This window comes from Diplotaxodon limnothrissa, linkage group LG15 (genome assembly GCF_057381915.1).
Source record: "Diplotaxodon limnothrissa isolate DT_005_m linkage group LG15, D_limnothrissa_male_GT1.1, whole genome shotgun sequence".
In the NCBI taxonomy this organism is placed as follows: Eukaryota; Metazoa; Chordata; class Actinopteri; order Cichliformes; family Cichlidae; genus Diplotaxodon; species Diplotaxodon limnothrissa.
The window spans coordinates 7,723,363-7,741,639 of NC_140610.1; the positions used below are offsets into that span (position 1 = coordinate 7,723,363).

Consider the following 18,277-nt stretch of genomic DNA (forward strand, 5'->3'; position numbering starts at 1 on the left):
CACAACCTGGAAAGTTTTCCAGCTCATACATGCGGTTTGCTGCATGTCTGACATTTGCTGCAGACTCTGCCTTTACAAGACACAATAACTCAGCTTCACCCTGCAGTGATTTATGTTCACTTGAAGCCGAGATACCAAACTGACACTCGATCTTCTGTAAGCAGGGTGAGGTGAGTCATCCTGCTGATCGGCTGATCATCAGTGTCTCCTCTCTCCCGTGCGACTTCACCTCTGGCAGTACAAATTGCAAAAGTCCTCCTGATAAGAGTCTGTTGCCAACTCTGTCTGTCTCAGTGTTCCTCTGCATTTCGAGGTGAGAAGTCAGGGTTTAAGCCCCGCCCTGCGCGTCACAGTTCCCATTCTACCCCGATTCCTGCTTGTAGACTTGTAGAGGCCACATTGCGCTGTTGTCTTGATGTTGTGCGTGCGGAAAAACACTTGTGGTATCTTGTTGGACTGTAAATAAGTGAGCCAGAAAAAAGCCAAACTAAATATATAATTTATAAATGTATATATATATATAGATATATATATAGAAAGACAGAGAGAGTGAGATAAATGAATATGACCTGAAAGAACATGCTCTGCAAGGGTTAAAAAAAAAAGAGATTCTTATGAATGTATCATAAACAGAGATAAATGCTGTATGACAATGGATTACTTCTAATATTTCATTAAATATAACTGCCATATTTTCCTCTGGTTTTGTTTCCGTCATTGTGTGGATTGCTGCATGCATGAAAAATTAGAATATTTCTGCATGAACTGTTCAGTATCAACATGTTGAACTGGGTATACTCTGGCATATCTATCTCATAATCCCTCTCCCTCTGTGCTTGCTGCCATACGACAATACTAAGCCCACCCAACAATGCTGAAGGATTAGCTCTCTGCCCTTTTCTTTGGGCTCTAAGGGAAACAGAGAGGAAAAAGCAGGGTATAGAAAGAGAAAAGGCAAGTTGCGGGAGCACCAATGTAGAGACGGAGCGTGGGTTTGGGTGCGAAGCGGGCTTGAAAAGGGGAAGAGACAAACAGCTCGAGAACAGATGAATGATATTTGATAGCTTTGGCTGGTTGCGTTTCTGAGACCATTGTGCAAAATCCCTGGGAGATCGCTTCCACACAAGATAGGGGAGACAATTCAGGACTGACAATGACACCAGAGTATAAATCATCTCTGGTGAGTCAAAGATGGCATACAGTGTCAGAGGGAGCAGCTGTGTGTGTGTGTCTAACACGTGGCTGAATGCATGATATGTGAGGTGAGACAATGTGTGTAGTGAGAACTAAGCGTGTCTGAATGTGTGTGTGTGTGTGTGTGTGTGTGTGTGTGTGTGTGTGTGTGTGTGTGTGTGTGTGTGTGTGTAAAAATATGAAAAATGCAGAGGATGCCTGTAGGAGCGTGAGGGCCGGGAGGAGGGCAGATGGTCGCTTGCTGATAGGACGGAATCCAGGCAACGGGGTCCTCCAGAGAGCTGGGTTCAAACCAGGTTTACACACACACACACACACACACACACACACACACACACACACACACACACACACACACACACACAAATATTCACGCTTATCTCTTTCTTTCTCTTTCAGGCACTCTCTTTTGTTGCCCCTCAACTGCACACACCAGTTTCAAGTGGTGTCAAAATAAAAGCTTGTGTATATCAAATGATAGTAAAATAAAATACAGGTGCACAGTTAGACAGATTCCTTGTTATTTTAAGGTTGATAGCAAATTATATATCTACATATTTTTTCATTTACTTTAACTTGACCTATTATTGAATATTCGAAATTACAAAAATGTGCATTGTCAGTTTGTTTAAATAAAGATATCCCAGTTCCACATTCTCAAAATGCAAAGTGTCAGAATGTTTTTAACCACCATTCACCTAGAAATTTAACACAGGTAAATAAACTTTGCCTCCATCTCCCCTTTAATTGATACTACAATAAACCTTTTTTTTTTAGAGTATGTTTGATCAAGATTGTGGTGGAGAAATGCAGGAATCTAGTAAAATAACATAATAACTGGATCTAAAAATTAGGGGAAAATTGTGAATCTTTATAGTAAAGAAGGAATTATAATAACAATAATAATAATAATAATAATAATAATAATTTCACTCAAAAATGAGTAAAATTCAAAATCTGTATGTGTTCTTCACTTTTTACCTACTTTTTTAAATTTAATGCCATTTTTAAGCTTGTGTGTCTTCTCTTGTTCTGTAACCTCAACACATAACTAATTGCCTAATGATTATTCATGAAAATCGATGATTATGGAATAATGGACACACTGGCCTGTAAAAAATAATAATTTTGAACATCGGCATTCACCGTTCAAAAATCGACCACCTTACATTCAACTTAAGGCTCTTGAGGCTTCCTTTAAACCACCAGGTGGCGTCAGGACACTTTCCGATTTGACCACCGATCAGGCCAAGGTGTAATAAAACATACAGTACAGACACGAGGTGAACAAACCCAGTGCAGAGATGTACTGTTAAATGCATTTCCAGCTGGTGAAGGCTCGCACAGGTTCTGAAACAACAGTTTAAGCTTCATTTTTTTTGTAATTTAGACTGAAGCCACAACCTTTTAATCTCTATTTGAAAAACCCTGTCGATATGTTCTTTTTCCTTTTTTTGCACAACATTTCAGTGTTAATTTATTTGCACACGTTTCCCATTTAAACTATTTGTATATTACTTCATCGTACATGAAAATGATAAATAGGACAGGTTTATGGTTATTTTTAGTGTGCATGCTGATGGCAGCAGGCCCAGTTATACATAATAACACTATTGTTACATCAGCTTCTGTACCTCACCTGCAGTGAGGCCTATATACCTTCATTTCACATCCTTTACAGACAGGCCTGCTTTTTATTTATTTATTCATTGCCTAATAACATTTTTTTAAAATTTTGCTTCGATGGTCAGAAATTTATCTCGCCGTGCTTGTCGATCACATTTCGCATTTATCCTAATAATAATAATTTGAAGTCACTTGCTGAGCATCTTCTGTAACATCCATCACACAGCAGTATCAGAGCACATCAGCGGTAGCAAACACTTCAGCGAAGCAGGTGAAACATTTTAAACAACCGAGACGAACTGATAAAATCCCCAATTTTAATGCGAGTCCGCACACAATAAAAAATACAGTTAAATGCGACTTTTTCCCCTTCTTTCTTCCACCCTGAAGCGCAATGAACGTGCAGGACTGCAGAGTTTTAGAAAACAAATACGCTTTAATGACAAAAAGCATTTAGAAATTGTGCAATCGTTGATTTCTTTTTCCTCTTCGTTTGATCACAGATTTCAGGTCACTGCTATTTTGTTTTGGTTTGCCTCTTTTTTCCCCTCCACCCATCAGAAACTCAAATTCAGCTGAAGATTAAACAGGGTGTGATTACAGTATTTTTTTTTAAATTTCACAAATATGGGGCCTTATTTTAATCGAGGGCGAATTGTTATGTAATACCTACCCATAAATAAAAAATGCCATGTGCGTATTGCAAAACGTTACATAAAAATATTGCTATGGTTATTTTTTATGATTGGCGATGAAAAGGGAGGTTATAGACCTACTTTGATGTTGTTAGGTAAGACTTATACATTCAGGTTTGTTATTTTTTTTGTACACTGTCTCACATTAACAAGCTTTGGTCTATTAAAAATGTTCCTCTCCAGTCATCAGTATTCCTCAGCTTTATTTGAGTTTCCACTTTCTTTCTTTCTTTTTTTCTGTTTTATATATATATGTATATTTATTCTTCATAATTTGGTAAAAGAACCTTTTAGTGGGTTTTTCCTCCCACATACACTCCTACTATCAGATCAGGTTATCAATCACAGGATTTCAGTGGCACAAGAACACGTGTCTGTGTTTGTGCTTTGGCACAGACTGACAGAAAAGAAACTGAACATACAAACAACCAAACGAACGAACGAACGAAGCAATACAAAAACGAATGAAGATACATCCCACAGATCGCCTTCTCCGTGAATGAATGAGTCATACAGTAGTAGTAGTAGAAGTATAGCCACTGTGGCCAGAGCTGGTACCAGGATATATTCAGTTTTTTTCTTCTTCTCAGGAAAAGAAGGCAAAATGGGCTGGATTGTTCAGAGTGTTCCAGCCGGACAGTCTCGGTCTTTCTCGTCACAGCATTTTGGAAAAGTACAGAAATAACAAACAGCAAAAACACACTGTAAACAGGCGCACAGAAATTTCTGCACAAAAGGAAAAGCCTTGAAGTCCACCAATACTCAGTCTCAATTGTATTATTATTATTATTTATTTATTTTATTATTATTATTTGCTGATAAATTAGGAATGTAAAAATGTAAATACTTTCACATTTTATTATATTAAAGCAATACTGTATTTTTATTGTGAATAAGTTCAGGTCGTCACAATAAATTTAGACGAATACCTACAATTTTACAATAATAATAATAATAATAATAATAATAATAATAATAATAATAATAATAATAATAATAATAATAAATTATCTGGCTGGTATTGGCTTAAAATTTTAAACATTGTACAGCAGGTGTCTGCCATTTCAGCCCTCTCTTGCCACAAGCCGCGAAGAACCCCTGTTGCTTTTGTTATGATGGAAAGATGGCGTTTATTTACCCACACTCACTGCGACTAAATCATCATGCCCGAAGCGAGTTTTTATGTTTTTTCTCCCCGCGGACACGTCTCGTCCGTGTCACACTCTGCCTTTTTTTCATCTCTTCTTCTTCTTCTTCTATTTTTTTAAATAACATATTTGATGATGGCACACTGGCGCCTGGGTCTGGCATAAAGAAAATGTCGCTGTTTTTTTCTTATTCTTTTTTTTCTGCTTAGCACACACCACCCCGATACGTTTGGCAGTTCTGCGGCATGAAACCTCTCCATACGGCTCTGCTATGAGTATTTTTAGCGCTCGCGTGCCACTGCGTGTCCCCACTGTGTCTGTCCGTGGGTCCAACATCTAAACTGGCTGAGGTCCAGTTCCGAGCGGTCCAGCACAGAGAATAAAAGAAATAAGGAGGCGTTATACCTCCTTTAAGGGGTCCGTGTTTTTACTCGGGATTGAGAACTGAGGTCACTGCACGGGAGTTTGTCCTCCGTGGCGAGGAGGGGTGTCCCCGTACATGTCCTCTCCTCCAGGTATCTGTCCCCCAGCGGGCGTCATCCTCTTCTCCTTTTGCCGCCGGTTACAAAACCAAACCCTCACCACCTCCTTCTCCAGCTGCAGGCTGTCCGCTAGGGAGTTGATCTCCGCTGCTCCCGGTTTTGGACATTTGAGAAAATGGCTCTCCAGAGCCCCTTTGACGCCCACCTCAATGGAGGTTCTCTTTTTCCTTTTCCGTCCCTGTGCCGCGATTTTATCCAAGCTGGTGGGGCTCCCCGAGGTGGAGTCCGCCTCCTCCAGCCACTTGTTCAACAACGGTTTTAGTTTGCACATGTTTTTGAAGCTGAGCTGAAGCGCCTCGAACCTGCAAATGGTCGTCTGAGAAAAAACGTTCCCGTACAGTGTCCCGAGAGCCAGTCCCACGTCCGCCTGGGTGAAGCCAAGCTTGATTCGCCGCTGTTTGAACTGCTTGGCAAACTGCTCCAACTCGTCAGAGGTCGGCGTGTCCTCGTCAGACTGATCCTGATGGCCCCCGTGCTGGTGATGGTGTGTGAGAGACTGCTGGTGGGCCCCGGGGCCGCCTCCGTGTTCACTGAGGTGCGGACTGTGGCTGTGGTGGTCCTCTTCGCGCAGAGGGTGGTGGTGCATCCCCCCTTGCTCTCCCCCCGGCATCAGACCGAAGCCGGACTGAGAGTACACCAGGCTCTGGCCCTCAGATGTCGCCATACCGGAGATGTGCGTTGTGGCTGTGCTGGTTCGCCATGCTCTGGCGTCGTGATGCGCCTGCTGGTGCGCTAGGTGAGGGTGTCGCTGTTGCTGCTGCTGCTGTTGCTGCTGTTGCTGCTGCAGACTGCTGGAGTTCTGCAGCTCCTCTCGGTCACTGTCATGCAATACGGGTTTCACGTCCTGTTCTCCGAGGGGACTAGACGGCCAGGGTGCCCCGCTGTCACCGTGAGACAGCGCCGTTATCCACTGGTGCGCGTGGCTGAGCGGATGCCCAGCGCCCGGTAACGTGCTATAGTCGTTCTGGAGCAGGGTGTGCGCGTCCCTGTACGCTGCCGCCTGCTGCATGCTCCCGGACTCCGAGTGCGGCGGCGGCGCGCTGCTGGGGGTACTGAGGACGCTGTAGTGGTTGGACGTTGCGGTCGCCATAACTATCGGAGCCAGAGTGATAGCTGGAGTTAAAAGGAGGCTGCCTTTGACAGTAACTCTTTTGCGCCACGGGGCAGCTAGGCGTCTCTCTCCAGCATCTCCCGGGCGCTGTGCCAAGGGGACGCAGAGGCGCGCACCTGTGGTCCGCCTCGCTCCGCTCTTTATTGGCCAAGAACGTTTGACAGATGTGGTTACCCCTGACAGCACCCCGCTCATTGGTCACGGGAGATTGTACAGAAACCCCAATCACTCTGCCCAACAATACAGGCAGTCCTGCAGGATGCTAGAGTACTACAAAGTGGAGGGAGAAATCAGGCAGTGTAAACACAGAATAGGCAGAAGAACCTGGGTTGTACTAAAAGAAAAAAAAAAAAAAGGGGGGGGGGGGGTGTCTGACGTTTCTGTCTTTGTTTTAAAGTACTTTTATAACCTTGATCTGGGTCACTGGGTCACAAGTGTTGGATTTGTGCGTCAAAACGCTGCGTAAAAGTTACACACGAGATGAAGACTTTACATATTATTTATTGTAGGATAGCCATCACTCCCGTTTTAATAGTTTTTTTAAACGCAACTTTCAGAGAGCAAAATGTTTAAAATTACCAAACATTCCGACCACGTCTGATTCCACGCGCGTGAAGTTGGATATCTGGAGGTTATTTTGCGCCACGAAAACAAAGCAGCGATCGTGACGAGAAACTTCCAGCTGCCTCTCTGCCCCCAGGACGCTGTCCAGAGAGAGGGGCTGCGTGCTTCCAGCTTCTGCCCCGTTACCATGGCGAACGCAGTGAATGGAACAACAACGCCCACGTCACAGCTGCAATTCGCTCCTTCTTTTCGTTCCGTTCCAAAGGGCTCATTGGGGCCGCGCTCTCGGCCGACGGGACAAATAATAGGGAGGAGGGGAGGGGGAGGAGGAGAGGGCAAATCGGGGCCGAAAATAGAGGAGGCTTACAAGAATGGATCCCTCTGCCTGCTCTGAGCCCACTCCACCCTACACCACCCGCCCCCACCTCCACCTGCCTGTTGGGTAAACTTTGAGATGTGGCACGCGAGGCTTGGCTTTTCAGACAGCAGGCCTCGACCTTTAATGTGCGGATGAGGAACAAAATGTAGAAAATATTTCCTCCTTCAGCAAATTTGTGCTCTCCAACATGAGTTTTAAATGGTATACCCACAAGTCCCATAAATACCATTTAAAATATCCACTTTATTGCACTTTAAAATCTCTTAGCTGATAATTAATGCAACTTTAGACTAATCCACTTATTTGACAGCTAATGTTACCTGTAACTATGAAGATTGAGCTTTTAAACATAATCTGATGCACTGATGTTTGATTAAAGCTGTGCTGTAATGACGATTTTAATGTATATTATCATATAAACACTACTTTGTGTACATTTTGAAGACTTTGAATTCTCCATGAAAGTGTTTTTAATGGAAACTAAGCTTTCACTAAAGGCTTTCAGTACCTCGTTTATCATTGTAGCACAGGATCGTTAAGGTGTTGGGAAGACAATATCAGTTAAGTTAGTGAAAATTCATCAAAGCACTAATTTTTTTGCAGCATCTGCTGGTCCTATCTTTAAATTAATGCAATAATATTGAAATTAAACTATTCTTAATTCTGCTGAGTCCCCCTGAAACCCTATTAGACCCCTCGGGGGTCCCTGGACCTACTTTGGCAACTACTGGTATTTAGGAGATGTGATTTTATTGGCTCAAAGTGGGGCACTGACTGTAAGATATCATAGCTATTAGGAGGTTAAAGGAACCTCAAAGGACCAAAAAACATCAATGTTTCACCTTCAAACAGGGATGCTGTGCAGCATCATGGGCATCAAGGAACATCTGTGTAATCTTTTATATATATATATAATATATATATATATATATATATATATATATATAATATATATATATATATATATATATATATATATATATATATATATATATATATATATATATATATATATATATATATATATAAAATAAATTTAAAGCCAGAGGGACTCTAAGGCATGCAAAGAAAATAGCATTTATAAGGTTATTGAAGACCAAGGTGACCTACAATAAAATTTCGTATAAGAACTGATAGGTTAACCAATAAATCCTTCAACTGATTGAGCCGAGGATGCATAGACATAAACTGACGCGCTCAGATTTATAGGGATCGAAAGAACACTGGCTTATGATTAGGGTGTAATTCGGAGAATTACCAAATGTGTCGCCAGGGGCTCTGGCAAGCCGTGTGTTGAGAGAGGCAAAACATATTACCCTAATAGACTAATATGCAAACTACTGGCTGCCCAATTACAGGACTTAATAACGCATAAACGATGCGGGTCCTGTTCTTACAAGACGAAGAGGTCGTTGTTAATTCAGTCAAAGGGCCGGCTATGCTGTCAACACAGGCAGCGCTTTTGCACACACATGCAGTCTTCGTTTCCCTGTCTGTATTCACGAGTGAAAGTTAATGATGGAGATTCTGAGCGTTAAATTAACAGTAATTATGGCCCCAGTGCTGTAAAGATTCAATTTCTTCCCAAGTCTAATGGGCCAAAGTGTCCCTGTGCGCAGGCACAACTCTTTATGAGATATTTATGATTGAATGATTATGATTGAGATGGAACGAAAACAAACACGCACACGGAAAAACCCACAGAAGAAAGGCATCTGTTCCTTTTTTTACATTTCCTACATTTTTGCTGTATTTGAATTTGTTTTTACTCTCTCTGTTTATTTATTTTTTTGGGTGTAGCAGTGCAGCAGGAGTACTACATTAAAGGCCAGCACTTTTTGAATCCAGATGTGAAAAGCCTTTTTTTATTGGCTCCTGTGTAAACAGTACCACCCGCTCTCCCACACTGCTTTGAGAACGAACAGTTCAAGTGTGAGGTGAAGCCATTAATGTGAGCGAATGTTTGCAAGCACACCAGTACTCTGGCTGCTTTCACTTTCTCTAGACCAGTATGTGACCAGCCCATGTCCCTCCCCCTGTGGGAACTCTAACACAGGGGTAACTGGGGCAAGGGGGGCTCCTTTATGCTGCCGGACACAGGGAGATAATGGCCATTCCTCCACAGCTGGCCCACACAATCAAAGGAAGAGGGGGCTCGGAGGATTCCAGCTTTAACCAGCCCATTGTCTGGGCTAATTACATCTGAATGCAAGACTCGGAGAACCCACCTCCCCCCTGAGTGAAACCTGAACAGAATACCCCAAACAACCCTTCAGAGATGAGGGAGAGTGCACAGACATGGGGCACACACACAGAAAAATATAAACCCTGGACTAATTCATTACCCCTAAATGTAAGCACACAAACACTCACGCGCGCGCGCGCACACACACACACACACACACACACACACACACACACACACACACACACACACACTCAAGCCTCGTTCATTACCCATACACACTCTTGTCCCCAGCAGGCTCTTATCGTAGTTTCGTGTCTCTCACTTGCTCTCACACACACATACTCACTCAGATGTGGCACTCAGCATTAGATCAGATCTCAGCTTGCTCCTCTCAGAAGAGATGAGGAGGTCTTAGAGGACTTAGGTTGAATAGAAAACACAGAGAAGAGCCATTCCCCATTGCACCCCCAAAATCCCAATCTACACCCTCCCTCGCGCCCCCAACCACCAGTGCTCGACTCCATCTGCAGCCTGAAGTACGTGGCCTGGGCTCCGTTCGGTGCGGTCTGTTAAAACTACATGTCAGGAGGTGATGTTTTAGTGTTTTCGGTTGTTTTTTGGGGGTTGGAGTCAGAGAATACATCCAGCTGGATTGATATGGATTTCCTCCAGTATGATGAGCACTGCAGTGAATGCGGGTGTTTGAAACAAAAAGAGCAAAGACAGAGAAAAAATGTGTTGCTGTGATGGCTTATACTAGAAAGTGCAGGTACAAACACAGTAAATGGCTTTAAAAATGTCCGGAAGAGTTTACTGCTTGCATCAGAGATTTTGAATGGATGTTGGAATTTAGGCTGAAGCTCTGAAAGAGTTTTAAATGCAAGAACCAAAAGCAGCTGAAATCAGTCAATGATCATTTGCTCCGAGAATTAAAAAATGTAAATTTTTAGCATGGCATTTAAAGCAGTTGGTGTGCGAGTTGAATAGTGAAGGACGACGGCTGTGGGTTTGTCGTTCAGAAAATTTACAGATGAAAGCCGTTAAAATGTCAGCTAATCTGTAAACGATGACTTTTAATCTAAAGTTGAAGTGCCAATGATAGTTTGGACTAAATGACAGAAATGTCAGTTGGAGTATAGTTGTGTAGTGAGTTAACATGCAGAGGCTGAAAGCTGTTTATTAAACTTTAATGTCAAGTTAATGACTGTTAATCTGCTGGTGTGCATGTGGGCACTGAAAATGCCAGATGAAGTGTGAAGGATGAAAGCAATTGAAACCACTACCGCAGATAGTTTAAGTGCATCGTAAATAGTTGTAGAGTCAGTTGATGTGTAGTCACCTGGAGGGTTGAAACATGAAGCCAGTGCAGAAGTGCCAAAATGCAGTTCCCTGAATGGCCATTTGAGGCTGGCACCAAAACTCATATCAGTGAGTTGGTCGCCTTAAATATCAATTGTAAAATCTTCAACTAAATACCAGCATTATCCATGTTTACAGCCTAGTACCAATCTGTAAAGATAACCTTTTCATTTACATTTTATGAAAGATTAAACGTCTGCTTTATTATTACGGGCATTGCAGTTTTCAGTTGCAGACTGATGCCGACTAGGTACCTTCTGCTGAACCGGACCTATCAAACATATTTGCAGGGTTGGTTTAATTTGGGTCATTTTGCTGCAGTCGTCTAGTAAATAACATTTAATTCAGTTTTTTATATAGAGCCAAATCATAACAACAGCCACCTTGAGGGGCTTTATATTGTAAGGTAAAGATTGTACAATAATGTAGAAAAAACTCCAACAATCAAACGACTCTCTGAGCAAGCACTTGGTGACAGTGGAAAGGAAAAACTCTATTTTATAAGGAGGAAACCTCTGGCAGGACCAGGCTGCCATGACTGGTTGAGGGTGAATTAGGGCATGGCTTGCTGTGCAAACAGTCATACCAACAGCTCATACAAGAAGACTATAATAACTTAGACTTTGGTCCTTCCATGCTACATATACAAGCATATAGGGAAACAACCTTTCTCAAGAATTTCCTGTCTTTGGAGGAGGTCTTGTTTTTTTCCCAGCTGATGAAAAACTATCTGCTGCAGATGAGCCGTATCTGAAAGTCAAGTCTTTAAGAAATATGAAGAAATACATTAAAGGCATGACACAAGACCTGAGACATGCAACTGACTCATCAGTTGATCCATTGACTCTTCAGTGAAACCTCATCAGAAATGGTCTCAATGCAAGGTGGGCTTCTAAGGAAGGAAAACAGGGAGAAAAGGCAGAGAAGAGTTATGCCAAATTACACAAGAACTGGACTGAAAATCAGTGACAAAAGGTTTCTTGGACCTGTTGATGAATACAAATTAGAAATTTTTGGTACAAGTTGTTGCCAATATATAGAGAGGTCAAGAGAGGGGTACAAGAGTGAGTGTCTGGAAACTGTCTGATTGGCACCAGATTAATTTTTCAGCATGACAATGACCCCAAACACACTGCAGTACACACACAGCTGGATCAAAAAACAAACAATATCTTCCTCCAGAGCTTGGACCTCAAAATTACTGGAGCAAGATGGAATAAAAAGGCAGCCAAAATCCAGTGAAGAGCTTTAAATGCCCTTTAGGAAGCCTGGAAAACTATTCCTGAAGACTACTTAATGAGATGACGAGAAATCTTGCCTGAGAGATAAACAAATCACTGCACCAATTTTCAATTTTTCTAGCAAAATACAAAGAAATGAGGGGGTAGCTCAAGACTTTTGCACAGTGCTAATGGTTTGCATGTATATAAACAGCCAATTTCTCTTTTCCTAGCTTGTAAGTACTGATATATGGACATATACACCAATTTCCATGGACACGTTTCACATTGTGCGTTTGTGTACGTGTGTGTGTTTATGTGTGTAAGAGGTGGTGTCAGGGTTGGGAGGTCTCACTGGTGCTCAGTTTAGCATTGATTTATTCTCTTTCTCCAATTTATTTCCCCTTCGCCTGATCTGCCTCTGGGAGGACAAATGGAGGAGAAACACCAAGCGCAGTAACTATCTCACACACACATGCAGACACCACTAGCTGTATTTTACACAAAAAGTGACAAATGTTTCAAAGTACAGGAATACACTCAAATACTCAAATTCATATTTCTGTATAGGGGGTGGAAAGCCAACACACACATATAGTCAAATACCTCTAAAGCCTAGATCTCGATTTCCAGTGTTTCTGTGGTGGACCAATCAGACTGGTGACCATTCTGTGGATCTATAAATTCACAACACTCCTCAAGTCCCAAGACACCAGAGCTACTATAAGACTTCTCATGTTGTCCCATATAACTGTCTTCAGAGAACCTATAAAGACATAAAGGGATGCTCCTACCTCTAGCTGAGTGGTCATAATTCACCGGCAGGTATTTTTACCGTGACATTGCTGTAGAGGTGCACAGATTCATCTCTCCTCCTTCTTTAAAATGTCCTACACAAACTCCAGTCAGGGGAAGCAGTCGTATTTTACCAGCAGCTACTTGTCACAGCCTGGTGTAATGGTTTGGAGGTGTAGGGTTGTATTGGAGTGTGTGGCCTCGTGGATACAAGCTTAAAGCCTCGTGTCACTTCTGCTTTGGGGGGTGATAACAAACCTCTCCCTTTTCTCCTCAAGCAGAAAAAGAGCACATCAGGAAAAGGGGGAGTGCGGGACGGGAGAAGGGGCAGGTAGGTCGTTAAACCCACTTGAAAGCTCAGCGCCTTGATCGATAGTCTTGGGCCAAGCAGGGATTAAAATCAGGCTAAGTCTGTTCCAATCAATACTGATGGCTAACCCTGGGGTTAAAGCAGGAGTAAATCTCCATAAACGTCCATACACAAATCTGCACTGCGCCCTACAGTACAAATAAATCTACAGCTATCCATGCAAATGGACACACAATGGGTTACTGTGTGAGCACAGTCGATATGAATGAGTCCTGTATAGGCCTTCAGCGAAGACAGAGACTGGTTGTTTGTACCTGGGTATACACTGTTTATGTGAAAGATTGAAGTAATAAATTGGAGTTTGTCGATGAAAATGAGCAGAGTGAGTAAAATCCTTATAAAGAGGTGCAGAGTGTTTAAATTGAGAAACAAACAGCAAGTTTCCATGTTTGTGCGTACACACAATCAGAGAATGATTTAAAGAGCTGAAATGTATGACTGACTGCTTTGCACCCTAACCGAGGAGGGACATTGCTGTCTAGACTGATCTTACAAACATAGGTCTCTCTATTGATTACTAATACAGATCAATGCAGGTATTGACAGGAAAGGATGTTGTATTTCGATATTCCAATCAGCTAATTTTTCTAGTGTAAAGTTTAATGTCTCTTTCTTAAATGGTTATCGGTTTCCTCTAATCATTGGGGACAGATCACAGACCACAAAAAAACAGGAACCAACAGAAGTAAAATGAATAAAAACTGATAACTGTTGCTATAGTAGCAATAGTTTGGGAAATATTTTATATTAAGTCAGGAGTTTCTGAGGGTTAAAGACTATGTTGACGGTTGGGATGGGGGTGGATGGTGGTCAACCAAAAGTGACATCGCATCAGCTAGCGTGAGCCGTGATTTGGTGTTGTTTCAGCTTGTCATACGCTTTTTTTGTTTTTTGGAATGTGGAATGCGCCAGGTTGAAGACACCATTTTCAATCGATTTTTACTTTTCAATGATGTATCAGTACAAGAACTCAGAGACTCTCAGATTATTCAGAGGGAGATGCTGCAACAGCTTAAAAAGATTAAACTTTCTGTAGAAAACTCTGGAAAAAAATCTCTTTGCAATTCCTTCTACTCCTATATCAGCACTGATATGAAGGTTTTCTTTGTGTAGTGAGTCCAAGTGTTCAGGAGAAGATTACAGTTGTGATGGGACTATGGTGATGTCATTGTTTGTGTGTGAAACAGCAAACGTATCAATTAGGCCATTAGATGAGAAGACTTTATGGTGAGTCTCATTTAGCAGTTATTTTCACATTTAGTGTATACTACTATGTGTATATAGAGATATTAGCTTTAAATTGTGTGCTAGTATACTTTTATTTGCTATTTTCAATACATTTGGGGATTCACAGTGAAATGTACAGATACCAGTTTCTTACTGGGATGTCCTTAACAGTCAAAGATTTGAAGGTTGAATATTGTAACCTTACTCTGATCACAATTTCAGTATAATTGGGGGGCCAAACAACTTGCTAGCCAATGCTAGCTAGCTAACAACAACTTTGTCTTTATCAAACATTACTGTTTAATGTGGTGTTAAATTAGGTTTATGAGTGGTCAAAGAGTTAGCAATTTGCAAATGTTTGCTAATGCAGCTAGCTTAACAATCCATGAGATGTTGCTATTATTATTCGCAATGAGTCCACAGCTAGTTTGTGAAATTCAGACCTTAATCTAGTAAGTACTGAAGTTTCTTGTGGTCATGTGTGTTTTGCTTGAGATATCCACCATATTGGAAGTGAAACAACCACTGGCCACTAAGAAAAATTTATTATTTCAAAGAAGTTGGAAACAAGTGTGTTGGACCAAAAATATCCTTAGGATTGCTTTAGTCGCCAGCAGATTGCCTCAGTTGCCCATAGATTTCATGGAAAATTCTGACTTGTCTGCAGATATTTGCTAATTACTAGCTAAGCAGTGGTAAAACTTCAAAAAATGTTAATAATTAAATTGAGACAGCCACACCTTTTAAAATCTGCTTGGTGCGTTTTGTGTAAACAAGACGGTGTGTTCCAGATGGTTGCCAGTTGGTTGGAGGTCAGTCTCTAAGACTTGAGCTTTAATTACTTGACCCTGCACTATCACCATGATTGTCACACATCCAAAATAGCGGAAAAGTTAGTCTTAAGAGATTGTCTGCAAAATCTCAATACTCTGTGCAATACACGAAGGTAGGAAAAAAGTACCCAAAAGAGACAAAAAGCTATTTTTCTACTGCTTTTATACTTTTTTTTCTCTGTCTTGTTTACATGTTAACAACTAAATTTAACACACGCTTACAAAAACCTGACAGTTCTGTCTAAAACCCCTTGAAACCAAAAAATACAAGCACATTGTCCGCTTTTCACTTAGACTCCAATGTGAAATCATACTTTTTTTTTCTCCCCCCACCGAACACACAACACACAGTTGACAATATTTGGCACAGTCTTCACAACTCAGCTCTCTTGTGTTCATGTGCTAAAGCATTGTCTGTCAAAACGCTGAAGCAAAAGGATCAGTTGGCCACACTGATGACTCACAGGTGCAAACACTAGTTACTAAATTGGTCAATTACAAATCAGAACAGAGGGGCGAAGGTGAGTTCTCTTGCTTTGGAGATGAAGGGATGACAATGGTGCACAGAGAAATGGAAGGAGAGGGTAAAGAGGAAAAGGGCATAAAAGATAAAGAGGGAGTTGCATTGTGAAAACAGCTGGGTAAGTTTGGGTGAATTGAAAGATGGACATTTTTATTTTTATCAACAAAAATGTTTGAGGAGCTGCTTTTCATTTGGTTTTGCAAGGTTTCTGTTTACTGCCTTGTTGTGATGCCTTTTGTTTTAACGAGTGTAGTTAAAGAAGATTAAATTATCTCACAGTTGAGTTTACAAAAAAACATTTTAGATTTCTATTTTAGATACAGGACACAATATATAGATGTATATTTATAATGCATATTTCATATATTAAAAAGGGGACTCCACATTTATTCTATAAAATGTGCTTTTATTGTGGATCATGTCACTTGCATGCATCTCATCTCTTTACCAGAGAATCTAACTGCCTTTAACCCCTGTGTCCTCCATCACTCCTACGAGCTGTTGGGGGTTGTGAAACGAGGGCAGAGGGAGGGCTATTCAATAGACTTCTTACTTTTGTGTGTCTTTTTTAAACACCCAACAAACACACAGGCCCCCCCTCCAGTGCAGCACCCACGCCAAACCCAGATGCAAAGGCTAGAGTTTGGGCCAAGTAACATATATTTCCCCGAGTTTATAAGTAAACCAGTGTGTGATGTGAGAAGCATCAACCGCATCTCCTGGTTTTAAATAATTTGTGCTGAAATCAGTCACGCTGCTATGTTCATGAAGTTAAGATAAAGAGGACATTGTGTGTTCGAATGGATAACATGTGAGAGATGGTGTGAGGCATGACTACATTTAAAGATCTTTTCCTGAAACTTACCCAAGATGCATGTCCAGAAATCGAACCAAGATGGATAGGGGTAAGGCCTTGGGGAGCAGTAATGGTTGTTCTCAGTGTGGTAATCAAACTAATCTCTGTCTTGTTCTCTTACTTGTTTTCTCTTTCTAAAGCTCTTTTAAATCAAGTTTTTCTTTTTCTTTTTTGCTTTCCTGTGTTGCTTTCCTTACATGTACCTCCATTTTTTTCCCTGAGTATGAAATCGTCAAAGGATTAGTCCCCCAGTGTTTCCAGTCTCTAGTTACCATGGGATACAGATGTGCTCAAGTTCATTACAGTGTCTCTCAGCATGTGGAATTTCATAATGAACAGACAAATTCACTGTCAAATAAAACATGAAAGCAACGTGGTATTTGCCAAGAGGATATGTATTTGTGGAGTAACTCTAATATTGAAGGCTGTACTCCGATGTGTAACAGCTTATTTAATGAAACAATTGTGCATATGCAACCATATAACTGGAAATTTGAAGACAAGGTACCAGGATTTCTGCACGGATTAAATCTTATCTGATCTTTAGCTTAGTCGCAAGTATACAATTTGTCTTTATTCACCAATTTAAGTAATAACTTGAAGTACAGGTTGGAAAAAGAAAGCGAACTCCTGAATTTTCAGAAGCTTATTTGGCAGAAAGAAACAGCAATGAAAGTTTCATATAGCTGCTTGCAAATGAGGAGTCATTTCGAACCATTCCTCCCTGTAAAAGTGTTTCAGTTCATCAATATTTCTGTCATGCCTCAACTGAACAGCCCTCTTCAGGTTATGTTGCAGCATATTAATGAATTAAGGTGAGGACTCTGACTTGGACATACAAAAAACAGGATTTTTTTTCTTTCAACCGTTCTATTGTTGCTTTACTTGTGCTTTAAATGTGTGCTATAAATCATTGCTTTGTCTACCCAAACTCTGCGGAGCTTTTAGTCAGAGACTGCTGCGATGACATTCTCAGATTTAGAATTAATTGTTCCCTCAGTGATTACAAAGCAACCCGACTGCACTATATGCTAAACAGCCTCAAACCATCATGCTTCCTCTACCATGCGCCATAGGTTTTTTTTCCCCCCTCCAAATGCCAAAATGCCAAGGAATTTCACTTTTGTCACAGTAATACACAAAACCTTGTCCCAGGTTTTGTGTGTTGTGTGGAACATCCAGGTGATTTTGTGGTATCTGCCACTAACAACGTTGTTATTAAGTGTCTTTTTTATAGTGGACACTGAATCAAAGATTTGGGCTAGTTGTAGAGATTTCTGGCAGTTATTGTGCTCTTGATGTGATCTTTGCAGGATCACAGGCATTTTTCTCCTTAGCTACACTTTCCAGTTCCTCCTGGGGATTCCCGAGTCATTCCCAAGCCATATGAGGAACACAATTGCTCTGACTTGTGGGTCTAACCCAGGTGGCCTTTTGAGGTGCCCAAGCCACCTCCAAAGGGACGGGCTTATGAGGATCCTAACCAGATACATAGACTACGTCAAATGGGTCCTTTTAACACGGGTTGAGAGAACTATGAATTACCACCATATAATCTGGTAGTAAATATATTATAGGGTTACCTAGGCTACCAGAACTTGGAATGTCCCCTAGCGACTAAACAGTTCACTTCCTGTGTGGATGGAG

The 18,277-nt window shown here is 41.3% G+C and overlaps 1 protein-coding gene across 1 annotated transcript; it reads right to left on the minus strand.

Annotated features, from left to right (window-relative positions):
• Positions 1-5,113: 5,113 nt before the first annotated feature.
• On the minus strand, positions 5,114-6,511 carry pou3f2a (POU class 3 homeobox 2a). Its single transcript, XM_085372304.1, has one exon. It carries the CDS (start codon positions 6,509-6,511, stop codon positions 5,114-5,116), a length of 1,398 nt encoding a protein of 465 aa, XP_085228430.1.
• Between the last annotated feature and the right edge of the window lie 11,766 nt (positions 6,512-18,277).

Bases quoted from the DNA above. Each gene is read 5' to 3' on its own strand.
- pou3f2a (XM_085372304.1), bottom strand. From the start codon at position 6,511: ATGAGCGGGGTGCTGTCAGGGGTAACCACATCTGTCAAACGTTCTTGG.